Raw genomic sequence first — 15,482 nt, forward strand, 5'->3', positions numbered from 1 at the left:
GGAGGTTTTTGTATGAGTACAGATCACTGTGTACACACCCAAGCACTGTTTATTTCTTCATAAGCCTGACAGTAATAAACTGCTCCATCTTCAGCCTGAACTCTGGTGATGGTCAAGTAAGTGTTCACACCGTCTCCTTGGCCAGAGAATCGTGACGAAAATTCGCTTGTGGGATTTTTACCATTTTTCATTACCAGCTTGGGAGTTTCTCCAGATTTCTGCTGATACCAGTGTACTCTACTGGTTCCATCTGACCATGTTCTTACTTTTGGGTTGATATTACAGGTTAGAGTGACTTCGGATCCAAGTGAAGATGTTGCTACGGGTGGTTGAGTAACGGTCAGTTGGCTGGTCAGTCCTAAAAAAAAAAAAAAAAAAGTATGATAAAATTGACCTATAGACACATTTATGGCATATCTTTCAGTTAATTTATTTATGTGAGAACATTTAATAATCTAATCATTTCTTAGATATTCAATGTAATCCTGACCTTTGACGCAGGTCAGCGTCCAGATGAGGATGGTGATGAGAGTCATAGTGGTTGTGGTTTCCCTTGTGTTGATTGAGTCCTGCAGTGTTGAACTCACAGGACTATAAACCTTCTCAGTTCACTGGAGGATCAGCTGATGATGCAAAGCCTCCTCTCTATGGAAATAATTTCTCTGCTCTCAACAAACTGAAGGCAACATGGGACACAAAGTCAGGAGAAATACAGTTTAGATTTGCATAAATTGTTATTACATTATTATGATCCTAATTCAGTAACAGAAAATATATCAGAAAAGTGATTCTTTTTAACTGCTGGATAAAAATAGTACTTTTATTGTTATATTTTGTAACCTTAAGCCTTTTCACTTTTTCAGGGATTAACTTGTTTTGGAAGAAAGGAGGACTTTATCAGATCTACACCCTAATAGAGCTGTTTCTTGTATATTGTTGGCAAACATATCTTATGGTTTACAGCATCTTTCTCTGGCCATAACATTCAGTTACCACATTCACCAATCAACCAGGCAACCAATCACACCAATCAAGATGGTTAATTAAAAAGCCTTTACTTGACCTAGTTAGCTAATTGTAGACCAATTTCTAACCTTTTTTCAAAAATTCTTGCAAAAGTAGTTGTGAAACTACTGAACTTCAGCAAGCTACAGTTGAAGCAGCAGGTTCATTCGACCATGAAACTCAGAGGTCCATTTTACCAACATGTCCTCGAATCCAAACGACAGTATCAGTCGTTTCTGAAGCCCCTGAAATATGAGAGTTTCCCAAATGAGCGCTGTGATTTGTTCATGTCGGTGTTGCCGTAGTTCAGGAGGTAGCGCAGGTAGGAAGGTTGATGGTTCAATCCCTGGCTGTTCTGAAGTGCTTCTGTAAATGAGTAATAAAGCCCTTTTATGTACTCAAGTAAAATGTAATGAAAGTATATTTATTTATCGTTTAAACTAGTTAGTCCACGTGGACTTTTCAGAAATCGGAGAAAATCCATATTTACGTTTTTTCGGTATTTGCCGAAGAAAACCGAAAACGTCATTCACACGCACTTTCGTCTACGACCGCTAGAGGCCGCTTTTATTTTATTTTAAAACGTAGAGACTTCCAGGTTTCTCTACCAGCTGAGATCATCATCAGATCCTTTGTGGTTCAGATGGACTCTGTTGGACTGGTGCAGGACACATTGCTGGGTTAAACCCTGGGTAGCAACAGAGACATAGGAGAGAGAGATGGCACTCGATTCTGAAATGAAATTTATGAAAGAATTTTAGACAGAAAATAGTGTTGAATGTATAACTGCTAGGGGAGAAGCATTTAAAATCTTATTTGCATGCAAAGTTGGGAAACATTTAAACAATTTGTATCAGATTTGTAAATTAAGTTTTTATGCCTTTAAAATGAAAGGTAATTGAGATAATGTTTTAAAAATAATTGTAAATATAACTGCTCAGGTACTTTTTGATATGGCTGCTAAACAGCAGTACTTCCTTCCAGAGGATGTCTTCAATTTGAATTTAAGCTGGCAAAATTCAGCTTTATACTGGCGAGAGGTTGGAAAGCGGCTTTGATAGCAAATGTAACAGGGCTTACATATTAGAGAATGTAGTTGGGCTAGGGTTCCCCCTCCTCACTTTAACCCCTGACTACAACCCTGTGGTAGAAAACTGATTAAAATCTTTTTTTTATAAATGAAACACAATCAGCATCAAATTCAAATTGAAGTTGATTATTTGTACATTTAAAATGATTTGTATTTAATTATGAGATTACCTGAAGTGTGATTTTTCACTTTTAGCTGATTTCACAATTAAAAATATTAATATTAATCATAATGAGAAAACTGTATCTCATGTAATTAACTTATCAGAGGAATGTCAATGCTTTCATACAAAGTAAATCGTACATCTGAATTCCAGTCAAATGTTACACAATAAGAAACCAACATCATTTATTTTCTTCAGTGAAAATAATATTTGGACAGATTGAAGAAATCTCTAATTCTTCTGTTGTCTCAACTCAACTCATTGTGTTTTTTTTCATCTCATTAATACTGCAGATATCAAATACTTTAATTCTCTAGACTATAACTCACTTTTCATATACATAGCCTCATTCTCCAAGTCTTCAGTTAGTTAGACCCTTTCTTGCCTCCCATCATGGAATTCATCTTAAAATTTGATTAATCACATATGGTCAGGCCTCTGTTTATAAATCAAGACTGTTATGATCTTATTATTGCAGTCAGTCTTGAGGCTGTGGCACCTAAACTTTCATTCAGGTCAACAGATCAGTGGTTTGTTTTAGATTTAGATTCTAAATAGTGCCACTTAATTTAAAATCTTTGTAATAAGTGAACTGGAATGAATAAATGTACTGCTGATCAGTGAACCAGTCATCCATGTCAGAGTCTGCAGTAGAAACTCACAGCTGCAACGCTGCAAACAGTAACTGAGGGAGGTTTTTGTATGACTCTGTATCACTGTGTGAACACTGGCCCTCTATATTCTCCCATACAGTAGTAAACTCCTGCATCATCAGCCTGAACTCCACTGATTGTAAGAGTAAAATCAGGTTCAGATCCACTGCTGTTGAAATGACTCGGAGTACCAGATTGACGGCTGCTGATTTTGTAAAACAGCAGTTTGGGAGGCTGTCCAGGTTTCTGTAGATACCAGCTCAGATCATCATCAACTCCTTTACTGGCTGTACAGCTCAGAGAGACTGTCTGCCCCAAAGAAACAGCCTTAAATGCAGGAGACTGAGTCACAGATGGACTGGCATCTGATCCTAGAAATTAAAATGTTATTTTATTAAAATGACAATGTACAATGTCAGTGTAACAGAGAACGGATCTCAATAGAAACACATCCCTCCTCACCTTGAAGTCTGAGCACCAGTGTGATCAGCAGTGAAGTCAGTAACATCATCATTATGATAAATCTCACTGTCAGAGACTCTGCACAGATGTTTCTTGTTGCTTCTTATTAAACTGTTTTAGGAGCAGTGAAGCACAGCAATCATTCAAAACACAACCTGCTTAGTCAAACAAATACCCGTGTGTGTGTGTGTGTGTGTGTGTGTGTGTGTGTGTGTGTGTGTGTGTGTGTGTGTGTGTGTGTGAAATATTTGTAGAACTTCACACTGTTTAGTCATATTATGTTAGTCACAAAAAATCTGCTTGAGTTTTTGCCAGTAAACACCTGCATCACTGTTCATGAAAGGTATGATCGTATTTATGAAATTCTGATCTTACAGGACAGCCTGATAATAATGAATTACAATGGTTCAGCCTACAAGTAATAAATGCATGAAGTAGCTTTTCAGCATCACGCTGAGACAGGATGTTTGTAATTTTAGAAATTCTGCGCAAATGCAAAAAACATAATTAATATGTGCCTAATATGTGATTTTACGGACATATCCATATCCTGGTCTAAAATCACTCCAAGATTTCTCCACATACTGGAGGCCAAGGTAGTGCCATCCAGAGATAGTATCTGGTCAGACACCATGTTTCTAAAGTTTGTAGGGTCGAGTACAAGAACTTTAGTTTTATGTGAATTTAGAAGCAGCAAATTAGAGGTCATCCAGGTCTTTATGTCTCTAAGACATTCCTACAGTTTCAGTAATTGATGTTAATTCATCTGGCTTCATGGATAAAGTTGGATAAGCATAATAAATGAAAATGTATGCAAGAATTTTTTTTCAATATGAATGAGATGCAAAGGGCATTTTATATTTAGCAAAACAAATATAATTTGTTCATGTCTAAAAAACCAACTATTGTTTGATTACTGTCAGGAAATGTGACTAGAACATGACTTGCTGTAATTAGAATTCTTCAAAAATCCTTTTTCAAAGTTCCCCCCAAACTGAATTAATATAACAATGTAAATCACTATTTAGTGCTTGGTGAAGTTACTGTCAGTTCTGTGCTCAGTGGTCTGTGTCAGAGTCTCTTCTTGTTCAGCAGCTGCAGTCAGTTCCTGCTGTAACAGCTCAGAGTCTCTGCAGTCTGACTGAGGGAGGTTTTTGTACGACTACAAATGACTGTGTGAACACATAAGCACTGTTTATTTTATGGATACTCTGACAGTAGTAAACTGCTGCATCTTCAGCCTGAGCTCCACTGATGGTCATAGAGAAGTCAGAGCTGCTTCCACTGCCATTAAATCGAGCAGGTGTTCCTGACTGCAGTGTTTTCGCATATTTTATTAGGAGCTCTGGAGTCTGTCCAGATTTCTGTTGATACCAGAACATAGCGTCATCACCATCATTATATCTGTGAACAGCCTGGTTGGTTCTACAGGTCAGAGTGACAGTGGATCCAGGAGTAAATGTCACTACTGGAGGTTGAGTCACAGTCACCTGACTGCTGCATCCTGCACACAAAAACAAATCATTCATTTATCAGCAGAAATAATGAGAGAAAAAGCAGCACATCATGTTTGAAATGTCACTGAGTGAATGAACCTGAGAAACAGCAGCAGGTCAGAGTCCTCAGTATGCAGTCAAGTTCTCCAGAGTCCTGCTAATGACTTCTATATGTGATTCAAGTGTGTTGGATCAGGAACACATCTAAAACCTGCAGGACACCGGCTTTCGAGGCCTGGAGTTCGCCACCCCTGGAATAGTCTGTGCATGAAGTTTTTATGTCCTGTTGACCTTTGAAATTAAAGGTCATTTAGATTATGCAACAAAATAACAGTAAATATAAGTGCTCAGATGTTTTACAATATGGGTGTTGAGTAACAGGACTCACTTCTAGAAGATGTCATCAGTTTGATTTAAGCTCATCATGTTCTTTGGTAACAGCTGCCAAAATCCAGCTTTATACTGGTGAGGCAATTGGAAAGTAGTCATCATGGTAAATATAACATGGAGTTATATACTGTAGAATGTGGCTGGCCCACTGGTGCCCCAGTACAGCTGACCTTAGGGTCCCCCACCTGCAAAACCTGACTTTAACCCCTGTTTACAACCCTATGGTAAGGTTAAAACTGATTAAAATCTATTTTCACCCCTGAAAGGCTGATAGGGTAATGTCATCACCCTGCTGGGTGGGCAGATGACTGACTGTGTTAACACGATAACTCGAGCACAATTTAATATAGGATTTTAAACTTGATACCACAGATGCATCTACTGAAAACTGTTGATGAGTTCGTACCTCAAGGTCAAGGTCAGAGTTCAGATTCTCTGAAAATCTTGTGAATATGATAATTCAAGAAACAAATCTACTAGGATTTTCAAATTGATACCATGAGTGCATCTACTAAAAATCTCAGACAAATTTGAATTTTGTTGACCTTGACATCAAGGTCAGAGGTCAAGTTTACTGAAAATCTAGTGAACACAATAGCTCAGTTCTATTTTGCAGGTTTCTCAATGGCACAGTATGCCATGTAGCTATAACAGCGCCACTGTTTCCCAATTTGCTTTCTGTGAATTTTCATAATGATAATAATCTTCTGCTGTCAGATTGTAACCGTATGGATTCTCAGGCACAGTTTGATAGCTGAATTGTTTAAAGATGTTCCACATTTATCGTTTCAATTGTGATTTTTTTGCCTTTCATGGAAACATGGTCTGGAATGTTCTGTCAGTGTTTCTGCAGTTTTTAATTGAAATGACAGACAGGGATTTTTTTTTTAACACTGATAAGCATCTGTGGCTGCTGTGACCTGCAAGAGCTGGGTCTTTAAGTGACTGTGACGGCTACTTAGGTGTGCCAATAAAAAATTATGAGCAAGGTCACTGAAACTCAAGCTTTTTTCAGGTCTAGTGCAATAACAGCACTCATTTCCTTATGGGGAACATATTTTTATGTTCCTGCATGCACTAATAAACATGTCAGTGATTATATATAATAGGGTTTAATATTTTTCCCGAAAATGACATGGATCAAATCCCGGGAAATGAAGAGCCATTTCCCGGGAATCCCGGGAAAAAGTTTATTTATTTTTTTATTTTAATTAGGCCTTCTGTAGCCTGTGTCGGCCTTAACCTATTGTGATATTGTAGAGGTAGCTTTCCAGCTATGTCCTGTTATGCCCAGTAGGGGGTAACGTCGGCTTGATTAACGCAATAAAACCTACATCTCGACATTCGAGTGCTCGAGCTATGCGGTGTTGTATCGTTCCTCAACACTCCCTTAACAAATATAATTCGAATATTCCTGCATTGTACATGGAATTATACCAAGATATTTTACAACTGCTGGTGCAAAACAATACGGTTCATCTCCACAGCATTGATAAAGGCTCAGCCACTTGCGCTGTCGTGGCGACATCTGTTGGGCTATATCTCCACCAGTGGAACGCTGTAATAGTCATTGAAAAGTTAACTACCGTACTACACTATAATATGGCATAACACAGGGCCTTGAGTAATGCACTACGACTTGGTCATTGCCATTCTGGCAACAGCAAATTTATAACACCGTGTCTGAGGGTTAAAGTAGGTTCGCTGTGAATCGTCTATTGAAAAACTGGCCAATCCTTATAGCCTAAAAAAATATACATTTTACTCAACTCCATTTTAAAAGCGAAATATGTTAAAGCAATCTATTTCATGATAATTTCTTCACACATTAGGCCCGTATCCTAATTCATGATTGTTAGTAAGCGGCTGCAAACGAGGAAAAGAAACACTCGAAGTTAAACAGATATTTCTTTATTGTTCAGGGCAGGCATATTTTATAGGCTATATAATGCAATATAACAATATATAATAATATAAAATTATATAATACAAAATACCTTAGGGTAAACACATTGCCTACGATTTCAACAAATTAAAGAGGAAAAAAGCACAACTGTGTAATACCTCTATTAAAACGCTTGAGATGAAGCTGAAGCCTTAAACGGAGGCTGAACATGCCTGAAATGAAGAGTAATGCTTTTCGCATTAAACGAACCCTTCTCTCAACATTTCCTTAAATTTAACATTCTGAAGCTTTCTTTTCTTTCTGAAAGTCAAATCGACGCGCGCGACTTTTTTCCCGGTTTCCCGTCTAACGTTTCCCGGGAAACGGGAAATGGTTCTGATCGCATTTCCCGGGAATCCCGGATCTCGGGATTAAACCCTAATATATAACAGTGTAGACATAAAATCTTGAACACCTGGAAAAAGATATGATATGGGTGCTTGGGGGGGTGGTGCCGGCCCTCGGTCGGTTGGCTGGTCTTCCCTGTGTGGCTTGGGGGCTGGGGTCTGGGGCCCCGGCACTGGGGCCGCGCCGGCTCCCGGTGGGCCCCCCCTGGCGCGGGGGGGGCCTCTGCTGTCCCGGCCGCGCCGCCGGGTGGGGTGGGTTGGCCTGACGTCGGGATGTCCGGTCTACGCTTTTGGGGCCCTGGGGTGCCTGCATTGCAGGGGGGTGGGGTGGGGGATGGGGCCGCGGTGGGGTGGTTGGGGGGGACTGGGCACTGCATTTCCATGCCCAGGCCAGTATGTCCTGTCGCCTGTTTGTGTCTATTGTTGAGTGAATGGGCATCTAGGAGGAGCGGGCCGCCCTCTGCGGTGGGGGCGAGGGCGCCAACCTCGGGTGCTGCAGTGCTCCGGGATGCTGTCACCGCGGCCCCGGGCTCACCTCCCCCTGCCCTGTGCTGGGGTGTGGGAGGTCGGGGTGCCTATTGAGCCAGCGGCCAGCTGGCTCTCTTCTTCCAGGATTTTTCCTGGTCATATGCCCCCCCCCCCTCCCCCTCCCCATACACAAACACACACACACACACACACAGAATACACATCACTCACAGATGTAGGATGGAGAGGCCACGTGGAGAGCTGCACCACCACTTGCCTCTCCGTTTTAATTGCACTTTAGTCATTATAACTCACAACACATACACACTTACACCCTGATACACATAGGACCTTTGGGGCAGGCATGTTACTCAGAGGTTGATGAGATGGGCCGCTGAGGTGGCCCCACTCGGATCCTCGTCACTGTCTGTCTCCAAATTTTATTTGCACTTTAGACATGGAGGGTTTTGGGGGGGCAGTGTGGGCAAGCGCTGACGACCAACAGTTGGCGCTTGTGGCATAACTGTCCCCTCAATTTTAACTGCACCCTATACACCTCATTCACTCACAAACATTAACACATAGACCTACAAGTTGGGGAGGAGGAGGGGTGGATGGGTCATCTTACACCCCGATTTCTTGCGTCTCGCCCGGGGTAGGGGTCGGGTGGTTCCTTGGGGACCGGGCTGGTGGCGTCCTGGGGTCGCTGTTGGCCCTGGGGTGGTTTCCACTTGCCCCGCCTTCAGAGGGTGGGTAGCTATGGATGAATGTGTGTCTTTGTGTATTTGTCACCGTCTCCGTGAGTATGGGTGGGTGAGTGAATGTGTATGTATGGCATATCTGTGTGTGGGTAAGTATGTATGGGCATGTATGAGTATCTGTGTATAAATGTGTACACGGGTGTCTGGGTGTGTTTGTATGTATGGCTGGACCTGGGTCTGGGCCTTGTGCCTTGCCTCCTGGCCACTCCTTGCTGGTTGCCTCCTCCCCCCTACCCCCCTGGGATGGGGGTGCCTCGGGGTTCCTGGGTGGGGCTGGGTGTTCTGGCGTGGGTACTGGCCTGCCCCCCTTGGGTGTGCGGTGCGGGGCTGCGTTGGCTTCTTCGGCGTGGGGGGGGGCTCTGTGGAGGGTCGGGCGGTCCTTGGGTGCCGTGGGCCCGGGAGCCCTGCCGCCGGCCGGTGCAGGGGGCTGGCCGCTGGGGGGGGGGCTGGCTTCTCATCGCCTTGGGTTCCCTGGAGCCCTCGCTCCTCGACTGGGGGGGCTCCGTCTGAGACCACCCTCTCCCGTCTGCTGGGGTAGGTGTGCGGTTGTCTTTGGACTGAGTGGCCGGGGGTCTTCCTGGCTCTTGGTGGGCTGCTGGTGGCCTGGGGTTCCGGGGGCTTTCCGTACCTGCCTCTGGCTTCTGATGGGTGGAGCTGCAGCGTTTTGCCCTCATTGGTAAGTACGTTCCATGACACAGACACAAACATGACACAGACACAAACGCCCACTCAATCACAACTCAACAAAATTGTTGGTGTGCGTAACATGCTTTGTTAGTTTTGTTTTTCACACACAAATTTATTTTTGCAAGTATTGATAGTATTTTTTTATATGTTAAAGTGATGAAGTATCTGATTAATAGACTTGTGCTCTTTCCCCTTTTTTTTTTTTTTTTTTTTTTTTGCTCCCTTTCTCTCTCCCTTTTTCTTCTCTTTATTTTCCTCTTCTTCAGCCTGTCAGCTCTGGCTGTTACATAGTATGTGGAAAAATAACTCAGATAAATAAAATAAAGGGTTAAAACAACAACAAGAAGAGCCTATTGAGAACCTATAGAGCTCATCTTGAAATAGCAAATATGTTTGGCACAACAACGCATTCAGATCACAGTTCTGCTTGCAAGATCTACCAGACATGACAGGCTTAAAAAAAAAAAAAAAAAAAAAAAAAAAAAAAAAAAAAAAAAAAAAAAAAAAAGAAAAAGATATGAACGAAACAGTAACACAAAAATCACTGCTTGCCCACAAAGCACTGTGTTGTCAGTTATTGCACACAGACTGATCACATACATCGCCTTCATTGTTTTTCAAACTGGAAACATTTTTTCAGCATTCTTTTGTGATTAAGAAGACAGCGTTGCATGTTTGACGTTGAATATTTTTTTAAATAATAGTTTGCCTTTTCATTTTATGACCACCCAGCAAAAACTGCATCAAAATGGTGTTTCACTCACAAACAACCAGGCCTTTTGGGATGGATAAAATGAGCCTAAGAATTTGCTGGATGTATCTTTAATTGGTCATCCGATTAGTCACTCTAGTAACTCAGCTTTCAATGTTATTTTCATGACATATAACATGTAAAAGCTAACATGTTATTGTACTGAGTAGAATATTCATCTGAAACCCCTATGGTCATAAAGGAATGTCCAACTGTAGTTCTTACTATAATAATTCCAGTCACAGAAAGTGACTGTATTCTCAGTGGTTTGTATTTATTATGATTTTAGCATCTTTTACTCCTAGTTCTTACTTAGCCATTTGCTTTTGAAATGATATGGTGAATAAAGTCACTAAGGCTCATATGCATCCCGTTGAGATCTACTAAGACCTGTGTTCCTGAATTTGTACTTTCAGGGGATTTGTGCTATCTAAAGATTTTACTGCTTCTTTTGTTTTTTAGAAAGGATACTGGAATAAGACACATGGTTGGTAGCTAAGAGGAAACTAATCATTTAACTCACCATTTAACTTTCCCTTTCAATAGGTTGACATTAATGATAGTCAACTTATCATGTCATTGTTGCGATAACCACAACTTGTCAACAACTTTACGTGCCTTAGGTTTTGTAGTGACTTGCAGCAACATATGTTAATCTTAACAACAAAGAAAAAACTATATAATCAGTATCAGTGTATTGTATCTGTTTCATGCTTGGTGAGGTTACTGTCAGCTCTGTGTTCAGAGGTCTGTGTCAGAGTCTCTTCCTCTTCAGTAGCTGCAGTCAGTTCCTAATGTAACAGCTCAGAGGCTCTGCAGTCTGACTGAGGGAGGTTTTTGTATGACTACAAATCCCTGTGTGAACAACCCACCGATGTGCACATTCTTACAGTAGTAAACTGCTGCATCTTCAGGTTGAACTCCACTGATGGTCATAGAGAAGTCAGAGCTGCTTCCACTGCCACTAAATCGAGCTGGTGTTCCTGACTGAAGCTGTTTTATATGTTTTATTAGGCGTTTTGGAGTCTGACCAGATTTCTGTTGATACCAGAACATACCCTCGTCACCACTATCCCATCTATAAACATCTTGGTTGCTCCTACAGGTCAGAGTGACAGAAGATCCAGGAGCAGATGTCACTACTGGAGGTTGAGTCACAGTCACCTGACTGCTGCATCCTGCACACAAAAATAAATCATTCATTTATCAGCAGAAATAAATGAGAGAAAAAGCAGCACATCATGTTTGAAATGTTGCTGAGTCAATGAACCTGTGAAACAGCAGCAGGTCAGAGTCCAGATGAGGATGGTGATGAGAGTCATGGTGGTTTCTGCTGTGCTGACTGACAGATCTGAGTCCTGCAGTGTTGAACTCACAGGACTATAAACCTTCTCATTTCTCTGGAGGATCAGCTGCTGATGCAAAGCCTCTTCTCTATGAAAATGATTTCTCTGCTCTCAACACACTGAAAGCAACATGGAAAACAAAAACAGAAACATACTTTGGATTAATACCACTGATGACTTTTTATGGAATAGCAAAAAATATATCAGAAACAAAATATCTGGATGAAAATGGCGCTCTGTTTGGTATGTTTTCTTTTTACTTTATCAACAAACACATACATTTATTGCTGTTAATAATAATTAATAATAGATAAATCATGATTTTGAAAATATTCATTTTTGCAGTATTTTAATTGTATCAAAGTGCTTTTTTATGTACAAAATTCTTTCATGGAAATAAACTTTTTCTTTCACTTCTTAATCCTTTAAGATAAAATAATAATGATTTAAAATCAAACCATCTTAGTTAAATCATTTTCTGCATTTAATTAGGTGTAAACTGTGATGTTTTACTTGAGGAAAAGATTCATTTTCAGCATTTAGATGCTCGTTCAGAGTGCAGGAGGTTTTTGTACGGCCACTCAATGAGTTTGTATCACTGTGGTGGACTTTTGGTGGAGGAACGAAACTCATCGTTGACTGTAAGTACCAGAAATTTTTTACTTTGGCAATACTTGGTGTTTAGAAAGCATCTTTTTAAAATACTGAACAGAATTAATTCATTCATTAAACAAATTCATTGATTACTATTGATGATTTTTATCATTAATTTAATCTCACAGTCTTAGAAGAAACTTTTTAGGGATCAGTATTCATTCAGTCTTTTAAAAAGTTGAATTTACCTAAAACAATTTTTAGTGTTATTTTGTTTTTGTTTTTGACTCTTTAAACATTTTCCAGTTAAAATATTTCAAACTAACATTTGGAGAGAGGGAAGTTGTAACTCTCAAAATATAACACGTTGATTTTGAATCTATTTTCCCATCTGAAATTTTTATTTATTGAATTAAGTGCTGTGGATTTCTGTTAGAAATAAAAAATGGTTTTATCAGTGTATTCAGATCACTTCTGTGTTAATGGATGACTGAGTTTATATGCAGCTTAAAGGAAGTGAAAGAAACAGATGTGAACTCTTAACTGTATTTATATATGTGTTCTTGAGCTGTCAGTTTAAATAAATCATCACAGGGATGAGTTATTAACTATGGCATATTATAAAAGTGAAGGTTTTCCCAATAAAACCTTTTCAGATGATTGTAGCCTTCATTCTTACTATTTTATCTTTTCCCTCCCTCTCTCTCCTCCAGTGGGTGTAGTGCGACCCACTCTGACCGTCCTTCCTCCCTCCAAAGAAGAGGAGAAGCAGAACAGTGCCACTGTGGTGTGTCTGGCCAGTGGGGGCTTCCCCTCAAATTGGAAGCTAGGCTGGAAGGTGGGGGGCAGCAGCACATCCTCAGGGGTGTCGCAAAGCCTGGAGGTCCTGGGGACAAATGGCCACTACAGCTGGAGCAGCACCCTGAGCCTCTCAGCAGACCAGTGGAGGAAGGCGGGCTCAGTGACCTGTGAGGCCAGTCTGAGTGGGCAGAGCCCTGTCATTCAAACCCTGGACCCTGACCACTGCACAGAGTAGCTCTTCAGCAACACTTCCTGTCTGCAAATGTGTTTTATAGTTTGTTGAAGTTACACTTTTAGTCTGTTGTGATATTCCTGCAAACATTTTACTCTCTATTCTTGTGCGTGCATGTTTCATCAGGCAGTCTGATCCATATTGTGCTTTAAAGCCATGCTGAAAAAAAAGAAAAATCTACATCACAAAATAAAATCACAGCTTATGAAAAATCACTTTTGTTTTATCCTTTTTTACATTACTGTATTACATATAAATGCTTGATCAAACACTATATTTTGATCAGATTTATATATTTTTTTTTTCAAATCAAGGGAATGTTAGATTCCATTTACAGTTTGAGGTCTGTCTGGCTGAATCACCACCTGGTACAGCAGTTGTACTCCTTGGGTTTTCAGTGGAAGTGCATGAGAGCATGTGTGAAAGAAGAACTTAAACTCTGAAGCGCAGTGATGCATGAAAGTGTGCAAAACTCATTTTAGGAGGAAACCACCCACCTCTCCCAATGAAACCAAAAACACAACACAGAGGTCATGTGAGCTGAGGATTGTTCATTCTGAATTGTCCAATCCTTCCATCCATCCATAATTGGATGGGTGGATTTTGTTTAAATATATTCAGCACGGTGGCGTAGTGGTTAGCACTACTGTCTCACAGTTAGAATACCATCTGGAAGGCCTGGGTTCGATTCCACCTTGGCCCAGGCCTCTCCCTCTCTCTGTGTGGAGTTTGCATGTTCTCCCCGTGCTTGCGTGGGTTTCCTCCGGGTACTCCGGTTTCCTCCCACATTCCAAAGACATGCACTTACTGGGGTTAGGTTAATTGGTAAATTGCCCATAGGTGTGAATGAGAGCATGAATGTGAGTGTGAAAGGTCGTCTGTCCCTCTGTGTTGGCCCTGCAACAGGCTGGCGACCTGTTCAGGGTGTACCCTGCCTCTCGCCCTATGACAGCTGGGATAGGCTCCAGCCCCCCCCCGCGACCCTTAACAGGATGTGCGGAAGTGAATGGATGGATGGATGGATGGATATTCACTTAAAAACTCCATCCATCCATCCATGGATGGATGGATTTTGTTTAAATGTTTTAAGGTGATTTTTAAAATAACCATATATTAGCAGCTTGTGAGACGAAATCAATTTTTGTGTCTCAGTTTTAAAAACTTACATTGAAAATGATAAAAATAGTCGTAAATTGTAGGAAAAGTTTTTATCTGACTAATAACTTAAATGTTTCAGTTTTACCTGGAAAATACTTTATTTTTAGTGGTTAGATGCTTGTTCAGAGCGCAGGAGGTTTTTGTACGGCCACTCAATGAGTTTGTATCACTGTGGTGGACTTTTGGTGGAGGAACCAAACTCATCATTCATTGTAAGTATCTAAATCTTTTTATTACTGCAACATATTGCATAATTATTATTTAAACTGCAACTTCATTATATAATTTGACAAGAATTTATTTTGTGGATATTTATTGGAGTTTGATCATTGTGGCTGATACTGAAAATCCGGTGTTAAATGCATTTAAATAAATGATACAACACAATCACATTAAAATGATAAAGTATTTAAGTAATGTCTAAATTAAATCAATTTTAAATTTTTTTTTTAGTTTTTAAGTGAATATATGATTTTAACCTTTACCTTTGAATTTGTTTTACATTCATCCATGTTGGATAAAACTTTTATGTTTTTACCCCAAAAAAAGTTGACTTAATTTGTTGTTAGTTCAGTGTGGTGAAAAGGAAGTGAAACAACCAGATGATAAAGTCCAACTGTGAATTTTTTCCATCAACAAAATAACAAGAGACTTTTACTCTAAATTATCATAACGTTTACACAGATTTAAAGTTTCAATTTAATGTAGATTAGATTAAATTAGATTTAAACGTTATTAATCCCTTGGGAGAGTTCCGTCAGGGACTGATGTAACTGTGAAAATAGAATTTTGTAGTATTTGTTAAAGGCTTATGTTTTCCCATTTTCCCCATTTTTGATGTGGTGAAAAGGAAGTGAAACAAACAGATGACAAACTTTAACTTTTCCTGTACACGTTTCATTTTTATCATCAACAGAATAAATGGGTCAGGATATTTACTGTTTAGTCATACTTTGTTAGGTCCTTATATCCTCCCATTTCTCACCTCCTCTTTCTGATCACAGTATCATCACACAGTTAATCCACAGTGCTGTGCCATATTCTGTATCTTAACTGTCTCATGTTCAGCTCTCTGTCCTACAGTGGAAGTTAATCTGCTCCTCGTGTTTCTCTGCTCTCCCCTCCAGCTGGCC

At 40.2% G+C, this 15,482-nt stretch overlaps 1 gene segment (V, D, J or C); it reads left to right on the plus strand.

Annotated features, from left to right (window-relative positions):
- Positions 1-15,482, plus strand: part of LOC115772146 (Ig kappa chain V-III region MOPC 63-like) — an 85,511-nt gene that overhangs the window by 34,059 nt on the left and 35,970 nt on the right. The window contains 2 exon segments of the V gene segment in view: positions 13,813-13,824; positions 14,510-14,561. Of these exon segments, the coding sequence occupies positions 13,813-13,824; positions 14,510-14,561 (64 nt within the window).

Source organism: Archocentrus centrarchus, chromosome 22 (genome assembly GCF_007364275.1).
Source record: "Archocentrus centrarchus isolate MPI-CPG fArcCen1 chromosome 22, fArcCen1, whole genome shotgun sequence".
NCBI lineage: Eukaryota > Metazoa > Chordata > Actinopteri > Cichliformes > Cichlidae > Archocentrus > Archocentrus centrarchus.